This window comes from Poecilia reticulata, chromosome 3, assembly GCF_904066995.2.
Source record: "Poecilia reticulata chromosome 3, P_reticulata-male-v2, whole genome shotgun sequence".
Lineage (NCBI taxonomy): Eukaryota > Metazoa > Chordata > Actinopteri > Cyprinodontiformes > Poeciliidae > Poecilia > Poecilia reticulata.
In genome coordinates this window covers 32,469,388-32,485,834 of record NC_088832.1, presented here as the reverse complement: position 1 = coordinate 32,485,834, position 16,447 = coordinate 32,469,388, and the positions used below count along the sequence as shown (strand labels likewise).

The 16,447-nt window shown below is 37.8% G+C and overlaps 1 protein-coding gene across 4 annotated transcripts in view; it reads left to right on the top strand.

Moving 5' to 3' along the window:
* Nucleotides 1–16,447, top strand: part of mpped2a (metallophosphoesterase domain containing 2a) — a 74,949-nt gene that overhangs the window by 20,308 nt on the left and 38,194 nt on the right. For 3 of the 4 annotated variants that reach the window (XM_008405974.3, XM_008405975.3, XM_081605476.1), the window contains exons 3-4: nt 1,034–1,215; nt 11,286–11,511. In XM_008405974.3, coding sequence (XP_008404196.1) covers nt 1,034–1,215; nt 11,286–11,511 — 408 coding nt within the window. Of the gene's footprint in view, nt 1–1,033; nt 1,216–11,285; nt 11,512–11,636; nt 11,868–16,447 lie in introns of those variants that run through there. The other variant, XM_081605477.1, reaches the window with a different exon arrangement.

The following is a 16,447-nucleotide window of genomic DNA, read 5'->3' as shown; positions in this document are numbered from 1 at the left end:
CTGGATAACAATGGAAAAGAAAATTGGATCTCAAAGTTTAGATTTTCTATTCATCCATCCATCCATTTTTCCATCCTCTCCAATTTCCTATTTATTGGTCCCTTCCTCTGTTCATTCCATTTGTCCATCCAGTGCACTGCAAAGTCTTACCAATTATTTTTTTTGTCTAGTTTCTTGTGTAAATACTTTAGTTCACTTATAATAAGACAGAAGTAACTTATATGAAGCTTTTCAGCTAGAAGTAGGAGCTTGTTTTAAGTCAATGATTGCTTGATATTGATGAAAAAGTTCTAGTTGTAAATGAAATAGTCTGGCTGTCGAACAAGACAACTTTTCCCATATTTTAACTAATATTAACTAACTAATATTAAAAGCAAAGGTGAACTTCCTTTATTCTGTTTTCAAATGCCTATAAAATATATATCTCTCTTTGGGTTTTGTTTGGTATCTGATCCATCTCAGTTTCCTGACGTAAAGTAGGTTAGAGATTTAAAAAAAGAAGAAAAAAACCTGTGAAAAGCTTGTTTTCTGATTAAGTGTATGTTTATGTTTTTCTTCAGCAAAAACCAAAACAGAGGTCTAAAATGTTAAACTGCTGAGGTGAAGCATGTTATCTAATCAATAATTAAAAATCCTGCTATATCTGTAAACTTGAAAATGATTCAAGGTGACCTGATATGCTTTCTTGAAAAGGTTAGAATAGATTTATGGATTATACAAAAATTGGGTGACTCTGCTGGGATTGCTAGGTAACGGGCGGAGCTCTGCTGGGGTTGCTAGGTAACGGGCAGAGCTCTGCTGGGGTTGCTAGGTAACGGGCAGAGCTTTGAGGTTTGTGAAATAGCTCATTTTCCAGACACCAAAACACATGAACTTGTTGCCCAAAAATCAGCTGGGTTGTTTTTAAAGGCAGTAGAAACCGAAATGGAAGTACAAAAACATGCAAAATGGGTTTTGCGTAATGGGTCAGATTTATTTTGGTCCCGCTGTCCCGTGTCTTTTCTAAGCCCGTTCTCCCTGCCTGTCCCCTCAGGGTAGACCCCATTCCTTACGACACTCCCAAGCCGGCGGGACACACCAGGTTTGTGTGTGTTTCCGACACACACTCGCGTACAGATGGCATCCAGATGCCATACGGCGACGTTCTGCTCCACATGGGCGACTTCACAGAGCTCGGCCTTCCGTCTGAGGTCAAGAAGTTCAACGACTGGCTAGGTAAGAAACTGTCCAACACACACGCACACACACTTGCCTCCATGTTACTGGACACACACACACATTGTCACAGGCGTGAGACGCGTTGCGAGTCTTACTGGTAGCCAGACCACACAAGAACTCCTTTCCCTGTTGTCTCACCCAGCTGGTCAGCTGAAGTGTCCAGTTTAACCTGGCCGACCCTTACACCCTGCTTCAGTTAACCTTTGACCTCTCCCTCTGCCCCCATGCTGTGGGTGGGAAATGTGTGAGGCATTCAGTTCCTCCTCTGGGTTGTAGCGACTTAAGCTAAAAACACAAAATCTTACCAATTATTTCTGTCTGGTTTCTAGCAAAAATATCTTATTACATTTGAAATAAGACAAAAAATTATTTACAAGTAACTTTTCAGCAAAATATAGCTTGATTTGAGTAACTAATTCCTTTATATTTATGAAAAAGTTCTAGTTAAAAGTGAAATAATTTCAGTGGTACAATACCTTTTTCATCAATGTTAAGGAATTATTTACCTAAAACAAGCTCCAACATTTTGCTGAAAAGTTATTTGCAAGTTAGTTCACTTGAAATAAAAACTAAGACGTGGACTAGAATAGGCCAAAAATACTTAAGATTCTGTGTGTTTGCAGTGCAAATTAATCAAATTAACCTGACTCTCTGTGGAAATCATCTAACTTAGTCTGTACTGTAAACATTTAAACTTAGACATGAACATGTGACCCAGACCTTTAATAATCAAGACATTCGAGTTTGCAAAATACAGAACAGTGTTTAATTTATCATATAACAGAAGAATACAAACATGGTGGCTGATGATGTTAAATATAAAAAACTGATTCGTGTTAAGATTCTTCTACACAATGTTACAAATTTATGACTTAATTTAAATTTATGACTTAATTTAAATATAGTAGTTTGTTTTTTCTCCACATTTGGTGGCAGCAAAGTGGACATTTGGGTTTGTTTTCAGGACCTGTACGTGTTACCGACATCAGAAATAAAACCAGCAGCTGATGCCAGCATTGAATAAAAAAATAAAAAGAATTTCATCTGTATCAAAGAGATGCACCCTGTTGAGATTTAGGGTCGCTGTGAAAGTTTCCCTCTAAAAACTCTTCAGAGCGTTCTGCTGATTCGCAGCAGTCTCACTGGTGACACTGACCTACTTTTATGACAGAAACGAAAGAAAAAAAATAAAACAAAATGCTATTAAAATCCAGAAAATCCTCACATCCCTCCTACACTGCAAAAACACAAAGTCTTACCAAGTATTTTTAGTCTGGTTTCTAGAGCAAATGTCTCATTACACCTAAAATAAGACAAAACTAACTTACAAGTAACTTTTTAGCAAGATGTACGAGCTGCTGGTTTTAAGTTAATAATTGCTTAATATTTAGAAACTTCAACATATTTTATTGGACTGTTGGAAGTTGAAACAAAACAAACATCTTCATGTTTTTGCACGTGTGTAATCTTTTCAGGTCTCGTGTCTGTTTCCTGCATCATTTAAAGTAAAAAATCTCATTTACGTATTTTTACTTTGTTGCTGTTTGCTCTGAAAACACTGGTTCTTGTTAAGATAATGCATCTAAAAGCATTTTATTTATATTCACTGCGGCTGGTTTTGTTGTTCTCTTGAGTGAGGAAATGAAGATGTACAGTACAGACCAAAAGTTTGGACACACCTACTCATTCAATGAGTTTCCTTTATTTTCATGACTATTGACATTGTAGATTCACACTGAAGGCATCAAAACTATGAATTAACACATGTGGAAATATGTACTAAACAAAAAAGTGTAAAACAACTGAAAATATGTCTTGTATTCTAGCTTCTTCAAAGTAGCAACCTTTTGCTGTGATTACTGCTTTGCACACACACTGCATTCTCTTGATGAGTTTCAAGAGGTCATCACCTGAAATGGTTTTCACTTCACAGGTTGTGCCCTGTCAGGTTAATAAGTGGGATTTCTTGCCTTGTATATGGGGTTGGGACCATCAGTTGTGTAGAGCAGAAGTCATGTGGACACACAGCTAATAGTCCTACTGAATAGAGTCTTAGAATTTGTATTATGGCAAGACAAAAGCAGCTAAGTAAAGAAAAACTAGCGGCCATCATTACTTTAAGAAATGAAGGTCAGTCAGTCCGAAAAATTGGGAAAACTTTGAAAGTGTCCCCAAGTGCAGTTGCAAAAACCATCAAGCGCTACAAAGAAACTGGCTCACATGAGGACTGCCCCAGGAAAGTAAGACCAAGAGTCGCCTCTGCTGCGGAGGTGAAGTTCATCCGAGTCACCAGCCTCAGAAATCACAGGTTAACAGCAGCTCAGATTAGAGACCAGGTCAATGCCACACAGAGTTCTAGCAGCAGACACATCTCTGCAACCACTGTTAAGAGGAGACTGTGTGAATCAGGCCTTCATGGTAGAATAGCTGCTAGGAAACCACTGCTAAGGACAGGCAACAAGCAGAATAGACTTGTTTGGGCTAAAGAACACAAGGAATGGACATTAGACCAGTGGAAATCTGTGCTTTGGTCTGATGAGTCCAAATTTGTGATCTTTGGTTCCAACCACAGTGTCTTTGTGCGACGCAGAAAAGGTGAACGGATGGATTCTACATGCCTGGTTCCCGCCGTGAAGCATGGAGGAGGAGGTGTGATGGTGTGGGGTGCTTTGCTGGTGACACTGTTGGGGATTTATTCAAAATTGAAGGCATACTGAACCAGCATGGCTACCACACCATATTGCAGCGGCATGCTATTCCATCCGGTTTGCGTTTAGTTGGACCATCATTTATTTTTCAACCGGACAATGATCCCAAACACACCTTCAGGCTGTGTAAGGGCTATTTGACCAAGAACGAGAGTGATGGGGTGCTGCGCCAGATGAATGACCTGGCCTCCACAGTCACCGGACCTGAACCCAGTCGAGGTGGTTTGGGGTGAGCTGGACCGCAGAGTGAAGGCAAAAGGGCCAACAAGTGCTAAGCATCTCTGGGAACTCCTTCAAGAGTTGGAAGACCATTTCAGGTGACGACCTCTCGAAGCTCATCAAGAGAATGCCAAGAGTGTGCGAAGCAGTAATCAAAACAAAAGGTGGCTACTTTGAAGAACCCCGAATATAAGGCGTATTTTCAGTTGTTTCACACATTTTTGTTAAGTATATAATTCCACATGTGTTAATTCTTAGTTTTGATGCCTTCAGTGTGAATCTACAATTTTCATAGTCATGAAAATGAAGAAAACTCTTTGAATGAAAAGGTGTGTCCAAACTTTTGGTCTGTACTGTAGGTCAAGAGACGGAGAAGAAATACATTTGTATTTAGTTGATTTAATTTAATTTAAAGATAGTAGTTGTTTTTTTCCACATATGATGGCAGCAAAGTGGATATTTAGGTTAATTATTATCCGATAACATGAGTTTTATTTAAATGTTAAAGGAACAATGGAAAAGGTTCAAGTATTTTCCTTCCTTTGATCCTCTTCTGTTGCAGTCTACGACGGCGAATTGGGGCCATTAGAAATGGGGAAAAAGGGAGTACATTCTTGCTCAAAAATCTGAGATTTTCAGATTAATCTCAGAATATTTCTAGAAAAATAAATATTCTGAGCTTGAAAAGTCAAAAATCTGCAAAAAAAAGCTGAGATTTTTAGATTAATCTCAGAAATTTTCTAAGAAAGGTGCAATTTCTATGGACATTTTTTTGGGAAGTTTCCGAGTTTAAAGAGTTGAAAATTTGCTAGAAAAACACAAAATGTTTGATCTCCGAACATTTCTTGAAAAAAGTTTTTAAAAAAATCTGAGGAATTTTCTAGAAAAAAAACTGGAACCTTCTCAGTTTCTAAAGATGAAAATTCAAAAAAAAATTTTTTGTGTGTGTGGAAATTTACTGCAGCTTTTTGTCCTATCTGCAGTGGCCCTAATACACTGTTGTATTATTCTGACTTGAAATATTGAGTTAGATTTTTGTATTCCAGTTGGCATTTAAAATTCGTGGAGAAGTTAAATATTTTACAGTCATTCAGGAATTGAATGATGGGTGCACCAGGGCACAGAAGGCCACAGTTTCCTCTGAAACTACAGGCTGCTTCCTTTCATTTCTGATGAATACAGCAAACATTTGGACCAGACGGTAAGACAGGAGGGCAGCGTTTGATTCTGAGATTTTCAGGTATTCACATCCAGATCTTTAAAACGTGCGAAAGCGGAAAACAAAAACGTCTGAAACACACATCTGACTGGTGGGTTTTATTGCCAAACCAAAACACTTCACAGAAACATTCAAGGAGAATGAAAAGGTGGATTTTAGAGTGGCCTATTCAAACTCTGGGAAGAAAAGGTGAAATCAGAATTTAAGATCTTTGTTTTGTGCTATTTTTACTGAAATTTGATGTAATTTAATAAAATGTAAGCCTTTCTCTCTATATGTATTTAAACCCGTGTGTGTCTAAAATCATTCCCTACATGAAATACTTTAATTTGGCTAAGAAAAGAAGCCAGTGATGTAAAGACTAAGACCTTTTATTTTTTATAACAAGAATCAGAAAGCCACTTCTTTCTTATTAAAACAACTTCTTGTAATGTTATGATGTTCTTCTGTCTTTATTCTGCTTATATTATCACTAGTTTCACCTAATTAAACAACAATTCTCAAAGGCTGTTATTGTTCAACTCAGAGAAATAACAGCCACTTTTTGAAAAGAAAGCAAGAAAAAAAAGGGTAAAAAATGTGATATTTTATTTTGTAGTCCAGTAAAGTCCTTTTGAGTCTCGCAGTATTTACTCAAGTCTCTTGGATTTTCTGCAGAAAAGAGGAACTTCCAGTGAAGTACCTGAACAGGCTCAGTGTGCTGGCGTTGGGTTTGTAGAGGTGGAGCGTTTCTGAAGCGTTTGTGCTCCTGCGGTCCGTTTGTCTGGAGGATTGACTCCCGCTCGGCCTCTCGGAGCAGATCATCGGAGATCGATGCGCAGGAGTAAGCTTCCTGTGACCCGGCTTATCAGATAATGCAGCTCTGGCTCTGATCTGGTTTCAGACTCTAACCGACGTATCTCTTTCATCTCTGTGATGTTGCGTTAAAACAAAAGCCCTTTTGCATCCTTACAGCCTGAGTTTACTTTCTTTTCTGTCTTAAATTTGTTTCACACCTTCAGATTTTATGTAAATGTGGCTCGTTTATGCTAAAGTAGAAAATTAACTCCAGGTGCAGGTTTTTGACACCTTAATGGAATGACTTTTTTCCCCTGCTTATGATCTAAATTTAAACCCCTTATTTGATTTGTTTTTGTCACATTTCCTCCAGGATTAATTTGAAGATGTGTGAGGAGAGATGACAGATTAATTTTCTGAGATTGTCACCTCTTTAACGTCAAATAGAATATGTCGATCTTTTTTAACTCGGAGTATTTTTAGGTTTGCACTGACAATAAAACTTGTCAGTGCAAGTTTTATTGTCTTTTTGCTCTCAATGTGTGACAAAACATTTTGCAAGTTCATGCTCTGCAGAGTTTTTCCTCTTTTTTTTCCTTTTTGTTGCACTTTGCAGGTGCATTGCTCCATCAAAACTCCAAGGCGGTGATAGAGATTCGTAGAAATTCCCAGTGGAATGATGGAGATGGTGGTGGCAGAGGAAATGATGCAGTTTTGGCTCGTGTGTGTGTGTGTGTGTGTGTGTGTGTGTGTGTGTGTGTGTGTGTGTGTGTGTGTGTGTGTGTGTGTGTGTGTGTGTGTGTGTGTGTGTGTGTGTGTGTGTGTGTGTGTGTGTGTGTGTGTGTGTGTGTGTGTGTGTGTGTGTGTGTGTGTGTGGAAATGGCCGTCTGATTCAGTTAGTGTGTTGTGGCTCTGCGTTTTCATTTAACTGGAATTTATGACCCTCAGATGTAACAAGAACTAATTTAGAGGAGCAGAAATGAAACCCGCAGACCGGGGAGCCGTTAGACTTTCATTGCCAGCGAACTTGGATGTGCTGAATCTGATATTTATTGACCCCGTGTGTTTTTATGTGGAATTATTCCTCTTTTTCTGGGATTTTTTGTTCAATCTGACCACCTGCAGAATAAAGCTATCCTCTGTTTTTGTTCATATGTCATGGTAAATCAATTTGGTTGTTACTCAACATTTAGGTTTTATTGGACTCTTTATTGAGCATTTTATTCAATTTGCCCTCTTGGCTTTCATCATAACCTTCTGTTATTACTGACCACAGCCATATGCCACAAAGGAGCAAAGCAGCAAATTGTTATGAAACAAATATCTTCCTGCCAGTCAAACTCAGCTCTGTGGGTGGATTTTAATACAAAATAATCATAAAATATGTAAATAAGTTAAATCTTAGAACAGTGTCTTCTGTTTTTTCTGAAACTAAGCTTCACAATAAATCACCTGCCTACATGGGAAACGTAAATACTTTATTGTTCGACGGAACCAGAACCAGTTTCCTGCTTGTTTTTAAAGACTGTTTTAATTGTTGCAAATGTAAAGCTTGAAACTGCTCATAAAAAGCAAAAATAAATTTTTACAGCAATGAAAAGGAGCACTTTGTGTCTTCTGCTTGTTTAGATGCAGAAATCCATAAAACTTTAAATATCTTTTTTTAAATTGTTCTAAAGTATATTGGCTCATTTCATGAGTTTCCTCGACAGTGTTTTTATGATGCCATTTAGTCAGTTTGTTTAGATTGTTTGACAGACCTAAATAATCAGCTAATTTATACCATTAGGTAATTTTAGCTACATTGAGGTGAGTCGGCTTTTTTGCCAGACCGGAAATTTTACATCAACACACAATAAATATAAACATAACGATTCAGAATGGCTCTGTTTGCAATACTTAAAAAAAACTAAAAAAAAAAAAAAAAAAGGTCAAAACTGACTCAAACACACTATTCTCATTAGGACAAGATTAAAAAGTAAAATGATATTAAAATTATGCTAAATCAAATTTTGGAAGCTTATCGCAGCAGGACAAACTGGTTTTATACTAGAAAAACGCATTTGTACAAAAATATAAACCAGAAACATTTGGCATGATGTAAATACATTTGTTTAAAGAAATAAAGATTTATTCCTACCGCTGCTAAAATGTCATAAAACATTACTCCATTTATTAGATTATCAATACCACATGCTTTCATTTTGATACATAGTCCTAAACACAGATTTGTATTAACTGTGGCTAAATTTAAGTAGATTTCATGTTGTCTTATCATCTTCAGGGAGTAACAAGCTGATTGATGCTTAACAGAAACGCTGTTTTAAAAGTGACCTGTGGAGTTCCTTTAATTGCTGCACCATCACTTTAGATGTTTCTTGTGACGGAACATATTTCCAAAAACCTGAATTTGTTTTTCCCTGTAAGGAAGAGGAAAGTGTGAAAGCCCCTTTTTTAGCCAGCTGGCAGGCTGTGCACAGAGCAATAGGGGATGGGGAGAGCTTCAGCTCACCCCCTGGTGGCTTGTTAAGACTGTGGGATTGGATTCAAAGTCTTAGTTTCACTCCAATTCAATCCTAGTTAGGAAAGTTGTTAAAACTCTCATTTTGGATGTTTTTGGGTTTCAACTGCTTTTAAAAACGACCCAAACACTTCAAAAAACACACCAGCGTGTTTTTTGTTGTCAGGAAAATGAGCTGTTCCAAAAACCTTAGGAATCCAACGTCACCTAGCAACTCCTTCCCCGTTACCTAGCAACCACCGAGGTGGAGCTCCAGCTTGTTTGGTCAGCTGGTTTTATCGCTGTATGTAAACTGTATGTACAATGGCTGCTGGAAAAGACAAAAGTTTTGTTGTCTATAAAGTTCCAGGAACCACTTGCTGCATTCTTGTTGGTTGTGCACTTATGCTTTTCAAAGATGTGCGGTTGTGTAATTGTGCATCAGTTTGCAGCCATTTTCATGTACGAGTTTAAATGTTGAGTTGGAGTCTTGGCCAGTAGTAGCTTATTTGGATTTAAAGTAACAAGACGCTCTATGACAGCTCATTCTGAACTGACCAGACTGAAATCTCATTACATAAAAATTATGTGTGCAACAAAATGTAATGAGTATATTTTTTTATAATCCATAAACCTATCCTAACTTGTTCAAGGAACCATAATATATCACCTTCAATATATCTAGTTTGAACTCTGCATTGGTGTTCTATGTTTTTATCTTTTTCCTAGATGTTTCAGCTCTTTATTTATTATTTGAGCCAAGCACTGAGAGTATTGTAGCTGTTGGGTTACACAAAAAAACAACTTGCGATCTTTGCTGTGGGAAAAATGTTGAATTATTAACTAGTAGAGTCATCTAATATTGCCATAATTTATATCACACGCTGCTATACCTCGGGTTGCTCTGCAATTCCTGTTTTTCTCTCAATGCTCAGCATAATTTACGGCTCTGATTTGCCCTGATACAGCCAGTAAAAAGAGAAGCTTGGAGCGGTAAAAGAGAAACTGGGAGTGATGGGAAGGTGATGAAGGCCAGAACCTTTGGTTGAGTGCTCAGTCAGGTGGAATAAAGCAGTGAGTCGGTTTCCTGATGGCGGAGGGGAACTGGGACAAATCACCTTGACAGAGGGGCGAGAAAAGGGCAGAGCAGAAGTTGAAAGATGAGGGGATGAGAGTTGTAATAGATGTTCTTCTCTATTTAGTTCAGATTCGGGTTCATGCTTTCTTCCTGTTGCCTGACAGCTACAGCGATGGACGGTGGCCTGTTGGGGTCAAGCTGAACCATCGGCTGTGGTTGTAACCTCTTTCACTGTCTGAATTGAAGGTATTTTTCTCTCCAATTATCTGACTTTCGTTTCAGTCGTGATCTGTGCTCCGGGTTAGGTATACAGGGAGCTGCTGAGGGACGAGGGGAAAGCTGCAGGTGGAAAATATTTGGACAAACGTCTGTTTCTGTAAAAACTGGCGCACCAGGTGGAAAATATACAGACTTTTTAGAGATCTCTGTATGTTTTATAAGATTTTTCTGTGTTAATGTTCAAATAAAAACTGCACATCTTGATAATTCAAAGCGTTTTCTTCCTATAAATCAGTTTTATACTTATTTATGGTATCTATAATCGGTCTTGTAATGTATTTAAATTAGGCTTTTCTTGAATTTAAAATCCATGCTAATATCTATGATGATACAAAATACAGGACAGGTTTAAAAACAGTTAAGAGCTATATATTTGTGACAGAATGCTAAAATTTGTTATTTGTAGTTGAAAAATTATCTCATCATTCTGAAGTGAGGAATGAGAGAGAGAACAGTGTCAAGCAGATGACAGGAAGGCTAAAAAGAGAACCGCTAATTTCTGTCAGTCGATTTATATTCTAGGTTCAAAAATGTTAGCAGCCCGTTAGAAACTTTTTGCTACTGTAAGAATCTACTTTCACTAGGAAATACGGTTGGGATTTCCAGCTACCAAGCATTAAAAAAAACAATCCAGCCATTTTTTGGCAATACATTCATGGTTTTTGGTATTTGAAAAACCTTCTGTTTGTTACATCACATTCAGTTGCCTAGCAACCAAAGCCAAGCCTGTTACCTAGCAACCCAAGCTGAGCTCCAGCACATTTTGTCACTACACAATGGCTGCTGGAAAAAAATGTTTTGCTGCTGATTTACCATTCAGAAACCACTTGCTGCATTTTGGTTGTTTGAGCAGGAGACTCCACTTCTGCTTTTCAAGGAAGTATGGATGTATAATTGCTAATTTGTTTGCAGGCATTTTCATGTGAGTCTAAACGTTGAGTTGGGGGGCGTGACCAGAAGCAGCTTATTTGGATTTAAAGTGACAGGACGCCTTAAAACAGCTCATTCTGGAAGGAGCTCACCAGACTAAAATCTCATTACCCATAAATGATTTTGTGCAAAAAAAATGTTAATAAAGATGTTTTCAACTTCTAACCTGTTCAAGGAAGCATAATAGTTCACCTTTAGTCCTTCCTAACATGTTGTTTAATCAGCAACATGTTGGGAATTGGAAACATTATTCTTTGTACAACTGTACCAAATCTAATTTAAACAAATTTTACACAGACTGTTGCAGAGAACATTTTTTTTTATTATTATTAATTTGTCGGCTCTCGTCTGTTCCAGGTGGCCTTCCGTACGAGTTCAAGGTGGTGATCGCCGGGAACCACGAACTGACCTTTGATAAGGACTTTATGGCAGAGCTGGTCAAGCAGGATTACTACAGATTCCCTTCAGTCTCCAAACTCAAACCGGAGGATTTTGACAATGTCCAGTCGCTCCTCACAAACTGTGTGTACCTGCAGGACTCGGACGTCACCATAAAGGGATTCCGGATATACGGGACACCGTGGTAAGAGCCAACTCCTGCTTTTTATCCCTTAATCCAAACCGCTGAGTCGTGTCCCTGCCGTGTTGCTCTGTGGATCCCTGAGGTGAAGGTGTGTTTTCTCCTGTCTCTACCTGGCCGGTTTCCAGCTCCAACTCTGCAGAAACGGCTGTACCCCTCCAGTGAAGGGCCGCTCCTGTGCGCAGGGTGTTACTCCCAGCTTGCACATTCCTTTATGAGCTCAGGACCTTCACCTGCTCCCTGCGCTTGTGTTACTCCTGTGTTTTGACACGAGGTTAAGTGATACGGGTGGTACTGGGACTCTTTGTCACTGTGGAAGGAATGGTTTGGTGGAGAAAGAAAACACTCCTGGGAGATGTTGGCTGCTTTTTTGAAGGCAAACAACTCTGTTGGTTTTTCATTTTGTGAATTAAAAATGTCTACACTACAAAATGAGGCTTCCTTATGATAATAAATATTTAAAGTTTATCAAAATCAGGCCATTTTAATTTTGTTTGGGCTACAGAATTCATCTTACTTGAAATTTAAAGGGGACATATTATGCAAATGTCACATTTTGTAAGTTTTTATGCTTTCATTTGGGTTTTAGCTGTTTCTAAAAACAGCAATTTTGTTTTTTGGCAATAAGTTAATGTTTTTGGTGAAAACGACCCGTTTCAAAAACCTCTTAAATGTTGAATAACATTGTCCCGTTACCTAGTAACACAAGCTGGGCTCCAGCACGTTTAGTTTTACTGCGTAGTGCTGTACAATGGCTGCTGGATAAGACAAGTGTTTTGTTGGCTTACCATCCAGAAACTACTTGCTGCATTGTTGTTGGTTGCGCAGGAGACTCAGCTTCTGCTTTTCTAAGACATACGGTGGTGTAATTGCACATCTGTTTGCAGCCATTTTCACTTGATCACCAAAGCAGTACTAAGGAATTATTGACTTAAAAGAACCTTCCATCTCTTGCTGAATAATTACTTACTAAGATATTTGCACTAGAAACTAGACCAAAGAAACTTGATAAGATTTTGGGGTTTTGTAGAGATTAAAGGCTAAAATGAAAAAAAATTACATAAATAAATAACATAACAAGACAACAGTTTCAAGTAGCACTTTTACAAATCATTAAAAGAAAACAAAAAGTTGTGAAACTGACAGTTCTGTAGTTAGTTTTGTTTTATGTGAAGCTTGCTAAAGGGGCTTATTATTATTATGTAAAATCAACTTATTTTAACTTTACATCATGTCATAATGTTGTTCCCTCGTCAAAAAACATACTTGATGTGTTGCCTTAATTCTTTCATGCATTTTTGAGAAATTCGGCTGTTCAAAACACCTGGACTCAAACAACAATATTATCATTTATTGCAGTAGCCTCACTTATCGTTATCAGGACAGGCCTAGAAACATTGTTGCTTGAGTGTGCCTGGAAAACGCATAATGCTGCCCCTTTAAGATATTCACACAAATACTTAGTAGGGTTTATTGTTTTGCAGTGATACAGTAATTCTTGTAAATAATTAGCTTCGATCGGCCTTGATTTGGGTCGGTTCTCTCTGCTCTCGCTGAACTCTGGACCTAAAATAAGAATCTGGGTCAGACCTTCATCCTTTAGCGGCTATAATTAGCAGGTTAGTGCCCCGGCTTCAGAGTTGGCAGGGAGGAGGGCCGGCACAGTTCCTCAGCTTCTGGTTGAAACAGGAAGGATGCTACCCCCGATACCCCTTCATGCCCCTCGGCCCCCCGTCTCCCCTGTGGGTGTTTAGTGTGAGGGCTGGTAAGTGTCTGTTGTGACAGCTGGATGTCTCTGGAGAAGCAGAGTGGACAGCTTGGCCGCTCCCCCACCTCCTTCACATCCATATGCCAGCGCCGTCCGAACGCCGGCCCCTGTCCAATGTGAGGTCTCACTTAGCCCCCTCGGTGACCCCTCCGTGACCCCCAGAGGTGGGGTTTCCAGCGACCAGCAGATGCAGCGTTCTAAAATCCTGAATTTCAATTTGGAAAATCTGCGTGTTTATAATAAAGTGCAATCAAATACACACGTTAAAAGCCTACACTGCCTGTCACAATGAATTAAAAAAACACAATTCACCATTTTGGGGTTTCCGTTAAATAAGAAGCGCAATAAAAATCACATGTGAATACGTTTGTTCACATGATATGTCATTATAAATCAAGCAGCCACTTCCTGTCGTCGTCTTCCTCCTTTTCTCCAGCAGTAACATCCGGCTGCTGCTCGTGATGCGAACAAGTGTTTCCATTGCAGTTTTGCGAAATATACTAATTTCGATACATCTGACAAAGATCCTCATTCTAGTGCAAAAAATTAAAATCAAAATTGATGTTTCCATTAAGAACATTTATTTTCGTGATTCCAATTTGCTTTATTATATCGTCAATGGAAACGCAACTAATGACTTGTTGGTTTGTGCAATTGAAATAAAGATTTTCTTAAGTTATGAGCATCTTCAGTCAGACGCTTCTTCAGATTCGCTGTAACACAGACCGCTACAGGAGATCTTTACTGCCAACAGCCATCTACAATAACGCTTTGAAGAATCTGAATTAATGAGTTTAACAACATTTCATTTACCTTTGGGATCAGTAAAGTATTTTTGAATCTGAATTTGTTTTTAGTTTTATTTTTTTGTTAAATTAGTGTTTTGACAGATTGCGTGTGTGTGTGTGTGTGTGTGTGTGCGTGTGTGTGTGTGTGTGACATTTCAAAATATAAAATTTTATTTTAATTTACGTTGTTCCTGATGGAGAATATTTTCACAAGATATTAATAGAAATAAAATAACATGATTTAATTGTCTTTATTTTACTGAATTTGTGATGTTTTATCTTTAAAATGTTGGTGCTGGAAAAGTTTGAAAAGTTCCCTTGAAAGTGCTTGAAAATGTTTGAATGAAATTTTTTCCCAGCTGTCGGATAAATGCTGCAGCGATCCGCTCTGCTGCTGCGTTTCCGGCTCTCCTCTAATCACAGATCTGCTCTAGTCATGAAAAACTAGGTGGCATTTAGTCCGCGACCGTCATGATGGATGGCCTTAGGTGTGTGTAGGAAATTTGGCCTTTTGCTTATGACTGCAGTTTGCTTTTAACTCCAAATGAGAACATTTCAGGACGGGTTATGTTGTAGTGCTGCCTGAATAAATCAGCCGACAGGCACTGATTGCGTTCTAATGCCATCGTTGTGGCTTTTCTTTGGCTGCAACAAGTTAAAAACACGGCCCCGTTTCGGCTCTAAAAGGTTTTTTGGCTCAAATGTTTCTGTTACAAACATGTGCAAGACAAAAAGAAATCAATGCAGCATGTATGAAATAAATTCTCACCGCTGTGCCAGTTATTAGGATTCATCATCTCATGCAGATGCATCACATTTATGGAAAATATTTAAATTGTGATAGAGGTTACAATCAATCCTCATTTTTTTTTGTCTCAGCTGATAACATCCTGGTGGAGTTCTTCTAAAATTAACCAGCTGGTCATAATGTTTTGGCTGGACTGCAACCTATTTTTGGAGTTGGTCTAAATGGGCCACTGCTGCACTAGCAGTTTGTTATTAGCCTCATCACTAGCTTCATGCTACAGCTACATTCTCTACTTTTACACATTAATGTGAATAAATCTGCAGAAACACAAACCAAGTTACCACTAAAGTAATCAGAAGTGTTTGCATTGATTTTCTTAGCGGTTGTAGAAATGCAGCAGGTTCATATTAAATCTCTAGACATTTTTTATTTGAATATGCAAAATAAAAATAAAAAATATTGTTATTGTTACTTAAAGGTTTTTATGAATTAGACTCTAAATTACTTTAATTAGGTTGTGAATGGAAAATATTTATATTTAAATAGTTGTTATGTTGAAATGTTGAATGATTTTATTGCTGTGTATTTATCGTAATTTGCACAATAACTCAGTGATTGTATCTCCATCTGTTTATGAAGCTTGATGTGAAAAAGTTTTAGCTATGATTTACATAAACATACAAGTTTCTTCTAAAAATTCATCTAATTTAAGTATAAATGAAATATATATGTTTTGGTGACATGTATTCAATTTTAAATTTGGAAGGGGAAATCATTTATTAAATTATTTTCAACAATTAAATTGTTTTTACTGTTAATTTTTACAAAACAAAAGAGTAGAAATTGCTGCACGTTTAATTCAAGCATAAAAAACATTAGGAAATGCAATGTAAGCATTGCAAAAAAGGCAGAAAATTTATCAAAATCCAGCAAAATAAATAAAACGTACACCATAAAATACAACCAGTGAACAGCCCAGAAGAATTGATGCTAGTTGGAGTAAAAAAGAACAATAAGCCAAACATGAGTCTCTCTGATGGTTTATTTAAATATTCAAGGATTTATTTATTTATTTTTGCTGTGATGTAATAAGTTTGCAGAAAAGCTACAATAGAGCTTTAGTCTACAGAATAATGAAAAACTTCACATCAGTTTCTCCTTGTGTTTTGTTTCCTGAATAAGAATTAAAATGATTATTTAGATAATTTACTAAGTAAATATTGATTCAAATAAATATTTTTGACAATTTTTTTTTTAATTTGGAGAGAATAAAAATAACTTATTCCAGCTTCACTGTTTTATTTCCTAATGAGGTGAAACGTACCTAAAAATGTGAGACTGTTTAGGATTTAGATCCAGATTCAGAGGATAAGTTGCTGGTTTGAACCTTTTTGTGTGGACTGGTGCTCTGACCTGGTTGTGGAAACAGTGATGGAGTGAAAGCAGTGTACCGTGAAAGACACACAACTTACACTGTTTAATGACAGATGCTTAACAGGCCGAATGCCTGACCCTCCTCCCCTCCTGCTCACACACTCCCACACACACTCGCGCTGCGGAGGGATGAACACGCCTGCACCTTGTCTGTCAAATCTCGTTAAGAGGAGCTGAAGGTCTTTTGGAAAACAAAGCAGT